We start from the raw sequence: 11,532 nt of genomic DNA on the forward strand, positions 1-11,532 counted from the left end.
AGGACAGACCTGCCTGCCCAGATCCCTCCCCACAGCGGGGCCTCTGACCACTGTTTACTGTGGCCAGGAGACTAGAGTCCCGGCCGGCTGGCCCAGCAAGCCCCAGAGGGACACCTGCATTTCCCCTCATGGGCAGGTCTGCTGCTGGCAATGGACAAGCTGTGACAGAACCTCCCCCAGCTGGCGCCCTCACCCCTCCTCTGCAGTGCCCCTCGGCCCCAAGAGGCCCTCCAGCCCAAGCGGCCTGCCCTCAGCCAAGATGCAAGTCCTGTCTGGGCCCGCCACAGGGACTGGGCAGCACGTGCCGGGCACCCTGACATTCTGGCTGGTGAGCAGGCCCACTGGCTGGCTTCCTGTCCTCCAGACAGGGATCAGCACCGTAGGCAGCGGCACTGATGATAAGGTTTATGTTTCAGCCAATGCCATAGCCCTGACCTAGCTATCACCCATGCCCTGGGTTTGGCAGGATGGGAAATGACAAGGGCGCCCTGCTGGTCAAGGCCAAGGAGTCAGGCCAGAGGCACAGGCACAAGGGTGGGGCAGTGGGGAGAGGACGTGTAGGCTGCCCTGCCCCCTTCAGAACACTGTGTGTGTGTGTGTGTGTGTGTGTCTTGAACTCAGGACTTGGGTACTGTCCTTGAGCTCCACTTCTGGCTCTTTGGTGTTTAAGTGGAGATAAGAGTCTCATGGACTTTCCTGCTCAGACCAGCTTGGAACTAAGATCCTCAGATCCTGAATAATAATCTGACTAGCTAGGATTACAGGTGTGAGCTACCAGTTCATGCAGATGATGAATGCCCAGGGTGAGGAGTCTAGCCGGGCTGTCCTCTGTCCTGGGGGGCCTGGAACCACTGACACTCTCCCTCTGGGTCTCCTTCCAGCTCCAGACCTGGGGCTCCTGTCCTTAGCAGCCTGCTCATACTGGAGGTGAGGCCACCGCCATGGACAGCCACAGGTAGCATAGCCTCCTGGTAGCCAAGACCCGCTCCCCACCAGGGACAGGTTGTAGCTCTCTGAAGACAGGACAGATGCTGGCTTATTTTTTTTGGGGGGGGAAGGACCCTGGGACTTGGGCATCCTCTACACCAACCCATGCCTCAGTTTCCCCAGGCAATCTAAGCCTCCATGTGTGGCTGGGCAGATCAGGACAGAGACAAGGTTGGCTGTCACCTGCTGTCTTCCTGGTGTCTGAAGGATTCTGGGGTACAGGTGCCAGCAGGGACCCCTGTGACTCAGAGCCCAGGTGTCTGGTGTCCGGCAGACCAGGGAAGTCTGGGTGGTCTCTCTTGGCTTCTGGCCCTTGTACTGATGGCTCTGTTTGTACCCAGTGGCCCCAGACCAAGGGCAGGCCAGCGTGGTGACACGGGACCGCTGGGCTCTCCAGTCTAGTCGGCGGGCCCTCCCTCCAACTCCACGGAGAACCTGCCAAGGCCTGCCTCTGCCCGCCTCTGCCCCACAGCATGCTGCCAGCCTTGGGTGTGGGCCTGGGACTTTCTACAAGACATGGGTGTCACCTGGCCAGAGCGTGGGCCCTTCGGTGGGACCCAGTGGCTTCCTAAGCCCCCCACCCCAGAGAGAGCTGGGGGCGCCGAGGAGTTGGATGCCCAGATTAAAAAAAATTTAAATCCAGGATTCCACTCCCCCTGCTGGAGTTGCAGGGTCCCAGCATGGACATGGGTCCCATGTAAAGCCCCCCAGACATGCTCATACCCTAGCTCACCTCGCTGGGGGCTCCAGGCCACTGGCAGGATTCACTGGGCGGGTGAGCAGCTTGGTTTTCCAGACAGGACACGTCCAGAGCCTTTGGGCCTGGGAGAGGGGCCAAAGGAGGGCCACCACGGTGTGTCCCCAGCCCTCACCAGCCTTGGAATAGCCTGGGTCCCTCAGACACTTGCTGCTTTGGGCTGGCCCTGCCCAGGCTCAGCCAGGAGCTCCTCCCATTCAGCCCCACCAAACCACGCCCCCACCACACCCTCTGCCATCCCCAGGCCCAGATTCTGGGGACTGCCATTCCTTCCCTGCCTAGCCCCAGGGGCCTCGGCTCGTGCCTTACAGTGGCAGAGGTCAGGATGGATTTGTGGCCCTGGGTGAGGGGCTCAGCATTCGGCCCTGGGCCCAGTCACTCACACACCGGGGTGAAGTGGGGCGGGGTGGGGGGTGATGTCCTGCAGCCTTGCCTCTATGAGGCTCCTCTTCCTCCTTTGCCTGTTTGGGATCTGGAGGCTCAGGGTAAGACGCCTGCCCAGCTTGGGTCACAGGGCTCCTGTGACTGCCCAGTGCCTTCGGTGGGCTGAGCACCAGGGCTTCCAGGCTGTGGGGTGGGCGGCAGGGTGGATCTCTGGAAGCAGCTGGAGGTGTAGGCCTTGGCAAGGACCCCACGTGTAACACCAGTTTTTCCAGTGGCCGTGGAGTGCTGGAGGAGGGCAGAGGTGGCAGGGCAGGGTCTGTGAAGTGCCTGACTCCTACCTTTCCTTCTGTCCTGGCTTCTGTCTTTCCCGGGGCCCCTTCCCAGACACCAGCATGTTGGGCTTGGCACCAGGGTCTGAACTCAGGGTCTTGCTACCAATTTTTTTTTTTTAATGTGATACTGAGGAATCAAACCAAGGGCTTCATACATGCTGGGCAAGCATTCTACCACTAAGCCACATTCTCAGCCCGTTCTACCACTTGAACCCACATCTCCAGACCAGCATTTCCTGGTTAACTGGAGATAAGAGTGTCATAGACATTTCTGCCTAGGCTAGCCTTGAATGTCCACCCTCTTGATCTCAAGTGGCTAGAACTACAGGTGTGAGCCGTTGCTGCCTGGCTTGGGGGTGTGTGTGTGTATGTCTTAGGGCTTCAACTCAGGGCCTGGATGCTGTCCTGGGTTGGTGTGTGTGTGTGTCCTAGGGCTTCAACTCAGGGCCTGGATGTGCGTGCGTGCGTGCATGCGTGTCCTAGGGTTTCAACTAAGGGGCTGGATGCTGTCCCTGAACTTTTTTGTCAAGGCTAGCATTCTACCACTTGAGTCACAGCTCTACTTTTTGCTGATTAATTGGAGATGAGTTTCACAGCCAGGTGCTGGTGGCTCTAATCTAGAATCCCAGTTATTCAGGGGGCTGAAATCCAAGGATCACAGTTCAAAGGGAGCCCAAGCAGGTAAGTTTGTGAGACTCTTATCTAAAATTAACCACCAGAAAACTGCAAGTGGCACTGTGGCTCAAGTGGTTCAAGTGCTAGCCTTGAATGAAAGAGCTCAGGGACAATGCCAGGCCCTGAATTCAAGCCCTCTCCCCTCCCCACCTCCACCCCTATCCTTACCTCCCACCCCCACCCCCCAGACAAAAAGAAAAAAGGCTAGGAATGTGGCTTAGTTTTAGAGTGCTTGCCTAGCATGCATGAATCCCTGGGTTCCTCAGTAGTACATAAACAGAAAAAGCTGGAAGTAGTGCTGAGGCTCAAGTGGCAGAGTGCTAGCCTTGAGTAAAACAAGTTCAAGGACAGTGCCCAGGACCTGAGTTCAAGCCTCAGTAAAAAAAAAAAAAAAAAAAAAAAGTCTCACAGACTTTCCTGCCTGGGCTGGCTTTGAACTGCGAACCTTAGATCTCAGCCTCTTGAGTAGCTGGGATTACAGGCATGAGCCACCACAGCCGGGGCAGTCTAATTTTATTTTTACAGCTAAGGAGCAGCTTTGGGCAGATGTAATTTAGTGTGACTTATAGCCCTCGGAGCCTGGGTTCATCGGCAGGTCAGTTTGAGTGCCACCTTGCAGGCTGGCAGCCTCAGGGCTGTGGGGCCAGGTAAATACCACAGGGCAAAGCTGCCCATTGCCGTCCTGGGCCACCACCTGCCCTGGGGCATCTCTAGGCCAATGCTTCCATGTTCCTGGGCCTTAAGTGCCTGCACCACCTGCCTAGACTGAGGACCCAGGGAGGTGGCCCAGGCCCACCAGATCTGGCTCTTAGTAGTCCCCAAATAAAGGCTGGACAAGAACCAGGGCTTGGACCGAGCACGGTGCTGTGTGGACTGTGACCTTCTGTAGCTGTCCCTGGCATGGACCGGGGGCAGTGAGTGAGAGACAAGCTGCTGATGGAGCTCCAGTCCCAGGTTCTCTGCTTGGGAGTACTGTGTGACCTCTGCGAGCCTCAGTTTCTCCATCTGAAAACCTAGTTGTGAGGAGCAGTGGTGGCAAAGGCCAAGCAGGTCACCAGTGTGTGTGGAAGCTGGTTGGATCACAGCACCCATGTAGAACTAGATTAAACTGATGCTGAATACCTGAACTTGGACTTGAGTCCTGCTAACTCAGTTTCCCCACCTAGTAAGCTAGGGGAACCTCGGCGTTGCAGACGAAATCCTGATCATCAGATGGTGAATAATTATAGGCTGACAGGAGACACAGACAGGCCTTACCCCGTCCCTCGGTAAAGCATTCATTCAAGCTGGTCCGCTGTGGGTGGCTCCCGGCCCCAGTCACCATCATTGCCTTCTTCTCCTCTGGGAGCACTATGAACCCTGCTCCTGACCTCCCCTTCTTCCTGGGTCCAAGTCCTGTGAAAGGTGACAGCTGCTAGGGTGAGCCCTGGGGGTACTATATGGAAGGGGGTGTCCCTGGCTAGCCATGCAGGAGAGCCAGTCTGCTGCTCTGCAGAGGCCCAGCCCCCCCCCCCCCCGCAGGCTCACTGTGAGGAGACAAATCTGACCCTGGCTCCAACCAGATCTTGCTGACATCTATGGGGAGTATTTTTTGTTGTTGCTGTTGTCGGTCATGGGGCTTGAACTCTGGGCCTGGGTGCTGTCCCTGAGCGATTCAGCTCAAGGTTAGTCCTCCTTCACTTGAGCCACAGCGCCACTTTCAGTTTTCTGGTGGACATTGGAAGGGCTGGCTTTGAACTGTGATCCTCAGATCTCAGCCTCCTGAGTGGCTAGTATTACAGGCGTGAGCCACCAGCACCCAGCTACGGGGAGTATTTCTTTTTTTTTTTTTGTCAGTCGTGGGGCCTGAACTCTGGGCCTGGGCGCTGTCCCTCAGGTCTTCAGCTCAAGGCTAGCACTCTACCACTTAAGCCACAGCACCACTTCTGGCTTTTTCTGCTTATGTGGTGCTGAGGAATCAAATCCAGGGCTTCATGCATGCAAGGCAAGCACTCTACCACTGAACTTTATTCCCAGCCCAATGGGAAGTATTTCTGAAGTGCAGGTTCACATTAGGTTGAGTGACCCATGACTGTAATTCCAGCTCCTGACACAGCAGAGATCAGGACTGCAGTTTGAGGCCAGTCTGAACAAAAATCTTAGCAAGACCTCATTTTAATCAACAAGACAGGTAGCACGTGCCTATCAACTCAGCTATGTGGGAGACACAAATAGAAGAATCATAGTCTGAGACAGCCTAAGTATAAATGTGAGACTCTCTTTGAAAAAAGAACCAAACCAAACAGGGTTGAGGTATGATTCAAGTGGTAGAACGCCAAGGGCAAGGCCCTGAGTTCAAATTCCAGTACCAAGAAAAACAAAAAAGGGGCAGATTTAACTTGACTCAGAACCTTTCCAGCTCCCTGCTGAGCTCAGGATCATCCAGCTGTCTCAACATGAAAGCCCTCTGCCACCTGCCCCTCAGCATGGACGTCACGCCCAGCCGTGCCTTGGCAAGGCCCCTGTGGTGCTGCCTGCACCAAGCCTGTCCTGCACCTGATCTTCTGCACGCTGCTCCTTCCATGGATGCGTCCCCCTTCCCCAACGTGGTTCCCAAGGCCTGGCCTGTGTACGGCATAGGAAGTGGCAGGGACAGGTCCACAGCCAGCTCATCAGAAGTGGGGTTCATGAGTGAGGTGCCAGCAGGCAGAACCCAGCTGGACTCGCCCTGTCCAGGCGGTGGGTGGGACCAGTGCTGGGACTCCACCCATCCAGGCAGCTGGCCCCCCACAATGGCCACATTTCAGGGTTACTAAGGTCAGGGAAGGATTTTAGAAATCTGTATTTATTTTCTATTAAAAAAATACATATATATATATCCCAAGTGCTACTGCACACGGGGTCGTGAGTCATGGGCGGCCTTGAGCTTTCCATGGAGCACATGTAGCCATGAGAGCCACCACTCCATGTCCAATGCCCCAGGCGTGGCTGCCACCCACTGCCATGGTCACCGGGCAGCCAGCACCTGCCCAGGCAGTACTGTTTCTTCTGGATCCAAGGGCAAAAGGCTGCCACACAAAGCTCCTGCTCCATACGGTGCCAGCACCCACAGCTGGGGGTCTCCAGGACCTGTGGAGGGGAGTGAGCTCCCCTGCCTGGCTCCACTCTGCTCACCACACCTGGCACTCCCGGATCACCTCCTTCAAGGCCTTCAGCCCCTCCATGCTCTTGTCTTTCACGGCCATGGCCAGGAGGACTGCTTTGTTCCCTGCTTCTTGAGACACAAACGCAACCAGGTTCTTGGCGAAGACGTGGATGAGGGGCTAAGGGGACAACAGGGGAGGAGACACTGTTGTGACACTCCATTTTCTCTTTCCAGCAGTACTGGGGTTTGAACTCATGGCCTCCTGCTCACCAGACAGGTGCTCCACCCCCTGCACATGCCCCTACCCCTGACATTCTGCTTACAGCTTCCCAGGGACCCAGCGGGCTTCCCACTCCACCACTAAACCATTGGGTGGGTATGGGACAGAGCCCAACCATGCACCCCACACAGCAGACAGCATGTTGCATTTAAACCCAACACCTTCCGTGTAACACCCCCCATCAGCTCTAATATGAGACTCGGGACCACAGACCAGAGGCCTTCCAGCCTTCCCATGTCCCTTCCCCGCCTCTTTACCTCGTCTGGCCCGAGGAGGACTTTGGTGGTGAGCAGTGGCTTGCTGATGTCGCTGGCCCCGTTGCTGGGCTCCAGGGAGACCAATGTCCCCATCTTCCCGAACTGAGTCACCACCACCAGGATGTGGCTGCTGAAGGCGGTGCAGACCACCTGCGTGGAGACCCCGCAGACCACTTCCGTCTTCTGCTTGGACACCACCAGGGGTTGGCCTTCCATGGTCCGGTTCTGAAGTGTGGGCTTAATTTGAAGACGAAGAATTAGAGTTGAGTCAAGCAATGTCAGATGATCATTTGTGGGAGGCTCTAAATCACAAACACCAGCCAGGCCCATGATAAAAACCAGGTGTCGGGCAAGTGTGGTAGTGCACGCCTATAATCCCGGCCCTGGGGAGGCTGGGGCAGGAGGATCGAGAGTTCGAGGCCAGTCTGTCCGGGCCACATAAGTGCACGCCCCTACCGACTTGGCCTGGAACTTTCCAGAAGGTTGAGCATCCAGCCCAACCGCTCCTAGCCCGCCGGGTCCCGCACCGCCGCCCTCAATTCTGGATCCTCAGTTTGGGGGAGATGCATGCTTCCGAGGTGTGGGGACCCCATGACGCAGAAGGCCCGCAGGTACCTAAGTGGGACACCCTCCGAACCCGCGTCCGCGGCACCCGCGACCCCCACCCCCGCCGCCCGCACCACCCGCACCTGAGCCGGAAGCCGCCCAGCGCGCGCCCCGCCGTAGGCCCCACCCTCCGGTCCCGGAACTTCCGGTTCCGTCCTCCGAGTGCCGGGTCCGTGTGGCTCCCGCTCCCCGGGAGCCTCGGGTTCCGGGCTGCCGCGGGGGAAAGCCTGTGTGGAGACGCCTGATCTTCCTTCCGGCCAGTGATGCTGGACATTTATTCTCCCGTCCGAGCGGGCCAGGGCTGAGTGTATGCATCCACAGCCCCGCTCTGCGGAAATGCTACGGCCTTGTTTTGCAGACTAGTGTGTTTAGGTACATGGGCCTGGGCCTCACCCCTGACCCAGGTGGAGGCAGGGAGGCCTGCTGGGCGAGTCCTGAGTCCACCTTCCGAAGCCCAGCTGAGGCCCAAGCCGGAGGAGTGCACCAAGGAGAGGCCAGGGTCCCAATTAAGGCAATGCGAGAGTCCCCAGCGCGCGGGGAAGGTCGTGGGGCTGTGAGACCCCGCCCCGGGCTGTGGTACCCCTGCAGCACCATCTCAAGCCCCCTCTGCCCACTTACCTGAGTCCTGACAGGCTGACCTCGGTCTCCACCACGAAGCCCTGAGGAAGCCCCCAGTGCTCACCTGGTCTCAGCTAAGTCAAATGGAGAACCTTTCTTTCAAAATGATTTCTGATTTTTGTTTTTCTGCCAGTACTGGGATTTGAACTCAGGGCCTGAGCACTGTCTCTTAGCTTTTTTTTGCTCAAGGCGGGAGCTTTATGACTCGAACCACAGCTCCACTTCCAGCTTTTTGATGGTTAATTGTAGATTAAAAAGTCTCATGGATTTTCCTGCCCTGACTGACTTTGAACTAGGATCCTCAGACCTCGGTCTCCTGAATAACTGGGATTACAGGAGAGAGCCCTGGCAGCCAGCAATTTCTGATTTTTTTTTTTTTTTTTTTGCCAATCCTGGGGCTTGAACTCAGGGCCTGGGCACTGTCCCTGGGCTTCTTTTGCTCAAAGATAGTACTCTACTACTTGAACCACAGCGCTACTTCCAGCTTTTTCTGTTCATGTACTACTGAGGAATTGAACCCAGGGCTTCATGCAAGCTAGGCAAGCACTCTACCACTTATCATCATTCCCAGCCCCAATTACTGATTTTTTTTTTGACTATACAAAGTATGATTTCAGTAGATAAGCCAAGAGGGAATTTGGCTTTGGTAATCTTTGCAGTTGGCATACAAAGGGAATCTGCTACAAATACTCAAGGAAGAAGCTATCAATGTCTCAGCAAAGCCTTTTTGTCCTTTCTAAATTTAAACACACAACCACCCACATACCCCAAGAGTAAATTGCCAGCTTGTTGCTTTGCCTCTTGAAATCTTTGGGTTTTTTATTCCCCGACTACTGGGTCCTTTGCTTGAGACAAAGAGATTCAGGAAACTTGACTCCCAGCTAAACAAAAACCTCTGAAATAAACTTGTCAACCTTTACAGAAGGGATGTTGGAGAACAAGGCAGACAACATTTTGACACTGCTAAACAAATATGTAATGGCCTTTGGTCTGGTTTTTTGGGGGTGTAGATACAAAGCAAGAATGAAGGAGAAGAAAGACCAAAGGTTGTCGTAGGCTGAGGTGGTGCTGGTACAGGAAGGAGATTTCTTTCTTACATATTTGTTTGTTCATTTATTTTTTAGTGCTTGTACTGGAGCTGGAACTCAGGGTCTGGGTGCTGTTCCTGAGTAGTTTTTCTTTTTGCTCCACACCTAGAGCTCTGCCACTTGAGCTCCAGTTCCACTTTTACCTTTTTGCTGATTAATGGGAGCTAAGAGCCTTGTGGATTTGTATGCCATCCTCAGATCTCAGCCTCCTGAGTAGTTAGGATTATAGTTGTGAGGCACCAGCTCCCAGTTTTTCTCATCTTTAAAAGAATGTAATTCTGGCTGAGAATGTGGCCTAGTGGTAGCGTGCCTGCCTAGCATGCATGAAGCCCTAGGTTCGATTCCTCAGTACCACATACACAGAAAAGGCCAGAAGTGGCGCTGTGGCTCAAGTAGTAGACCTTGAGCAAAAAGAAGCTCAGGGACAGTGCCCAGGCCCTGAGTTCAAGCCCCAGGACTGGCAAAAACAAAAACAAAAAAAGAATGTAATTCTACTGCTCTATACCAGACGAGGAGCACCATTAACCCCCAGGGAATCGAGGGCCCCTCATCCAAGGTGTTGCTCCCTGGCTGGACTCTTTCAGACAGCAGCCCCTGTCTCTGGGAGGTGACCATCAAGCCCTCCAAGGCCTCCAACTGTCTTGAGCAATATTAGCAAACAGGCCCTTCCCTCTGTGGTTTTGTGTGAGGTGTTCTCACTTGAATAAATGGTCGTTGTTCTCATTTCTCTCAGTTCCCCTCTCTCCCTCTTTATTACCGATTGTCTCCGTTTTGGAAAAAAAAAACTGAGGTAAAGTCTCTCTCTATACCCCAAGTTGGCCTTGACTCTCTCGGTCCTCCTGCCTCTGACTACTGAGTGCTGAGATTACAGGCATGTACAACCACACCTAGCTTTCCCTAGTGTTGTACCAAGAGGCAGCTAGCAGAAGAAGACAACACATCTGTGAGCCAGGCCTTAGAGAGATACAGCTTATTGTAGTAGTATTAGTATTATTTTGCCAGTCTTTGGGCTTGAATTCAGGGCCTGGGACCTTCCCCTGAGCTTTTTTTTTGCTCAAGGCTAGCACTCTACTACTTCAGCCATAGCACCACTTTCAGATTTTTCTGTTTATGTGGTGCTGAGGAATCGAACCCAGGGCTTCATGCATGCTAAGCAAGCACTCTACCACTGAGCCACGTTCTTAGCCCAGTTTATTATGTTTAGATGATGGGCTGGGCACTGGTGGCTCAATCCTAGCTACTCAAGAAGTCAGCCTGGGCACTGTGCCTGAACTCTTTTTGTTCAAGGCTGGTGCTTTACCCTCTGAGCCACAACTCCACTAATAGTTTTTAGTGGTTGCCTGGAGATAAGAATCTGATGGGGACTTCTCTGCCCAGCTAGCTTTGAACCACAATCCTCAGATCTCAGCCTCCTGAGTAGTTAGGATTACAGGCGTGAGCCACCAGCGCCAGCTCTGTGAGGCACATCTCAAATTAATAGCAAAAGGCCAGAAGTGGTGTTCTGGCTCAAGTGGTAGAGCACTAGCTTTGAGGGAAAAAAATGTTCAGGGACCATGCCCAAGCCCTGAGTTCAAGCCCCAGGATTGGCACAAGAAAAAAAAAAAGGAAAAGGAAACAGAAAAAAGAAATAGATGGTAGATATTTGGGAATGAGAGAAGGAGAACCAGCCACTAGCATTCTTTCAAATGTAGGTGCAGACACATATTCAAAAGCAATGTCAATTCATCTTACCAACTTGCAGGATAAAAAACACTCACCCAACCCAGGCACTGGTGGCTCACACCTGTAGTCCAAGCTACTCAAGAGGCTGGGATCTGAGGATTATGGTTCAAAGCCAGGCCAGGCAGGAAAGTCCGTGAGACTCTTATCTCCAATTAACCACCAGAAAACTGAAGTGGCGCTGAGGCTCAAGTGGTAGTGCGCTTGAGCTGAAGAGCTCAGGGACAGTGCCCAGGCCCAGAGTTCAAGCCCCACAACTGACCAAAAAAAAAAAATGCTCACCTAGGTGAAGGCACCTGGAGACTCAAAGGCTTTCTTTCTCTCTGTGGGTCTGGGCTCTGGGCTCTATGTTTTGGCTTCATTCTGTAATGGCAGAGTGGGCCCATCTTGGCTGCTTTTCTTGCTCAGTATTTCTGGTGAAAGTCCTGGCTAGAATTTCCTTAGCAATAGCCAGGTTTCTCGTCCATTTCTGGGACCAATTGTGGTCTAAGAAAATAACCCGTCAGGTGTGGTGGTTATTTGGGGAGATTCAGATTGGGAAGACCATGATCAAGAGTGAAGGAGACCTCCTTCTGAGCCAATAGCTGGGCACAGTGGTGTCTGGCATTCTAGCTACATGGAAAACATAAATAGGAGGATTACTGTCCAGGCTAGCTGGGGAATAAATATGAGACTTTATTTTTCAAAAAAATAATGAAAGCCGGG

At 53.9% G+C, this 11,532-nt stretch overlaps 1 protein-coding gene across 2 annotated transcripts; it reads right to left on the reverse strand.

Annotated features, from left to right (window-relative positions):
- Positions 1-5,906: 5,906 nt before the first annotated feature.
- Positions 5,907-7,507, reverse strand: Psmg3 (proteasome (prosome, macropain) assembly chaperone 3). 2 transcript variants are annotated; one of them, XM_013023445.1, is made up of 3 exons: positions 7,486-7,507; positions 6,797-7,033; positions 5,907-6,437 (listed from the first exon to the last, which is right to left on the reverse strand). In XM_013023445.1, the coding sequence occupies exons 2-3, from the start codon at positions 7,010-7,012 to the stop codon at positions 6,285-6,287; spliced, it is 369 nt and encodes a 122-aa protein (XP_012878899.1). In that variant the 5' UTR covers positions 7,013-7,033; positions 7,486-7,507; the 3' UTR covers positions 5,907-6,284. The 2 variants fall into 2 exon arrangements, with proteins under 2 accessions (XP_012878899.1, XP_012878898.1); XM_013023444.1 differs by having other exon boundaries at positions 7,429-7,506.
- Between the last annotated feature and the right edge of the window lie 4,025 nt (positions 7,508-11,532).

Source organism: Dipodomys ordii, unplaced genomic scaffold (assembly GCF_000151885.1).
Source record: "Dipodomys ordii isolate 6190 unplaced genomic scaffold, Dord_2.0 Scaffold68, whole genome shotgun sequence".
Classification (NCBI taxonomy): Eukaryota; Metazoa; Chordata; class Mammalia; order Rodentia; family Heteromyidae; genus Dipodomys; species Dipodomys ordii.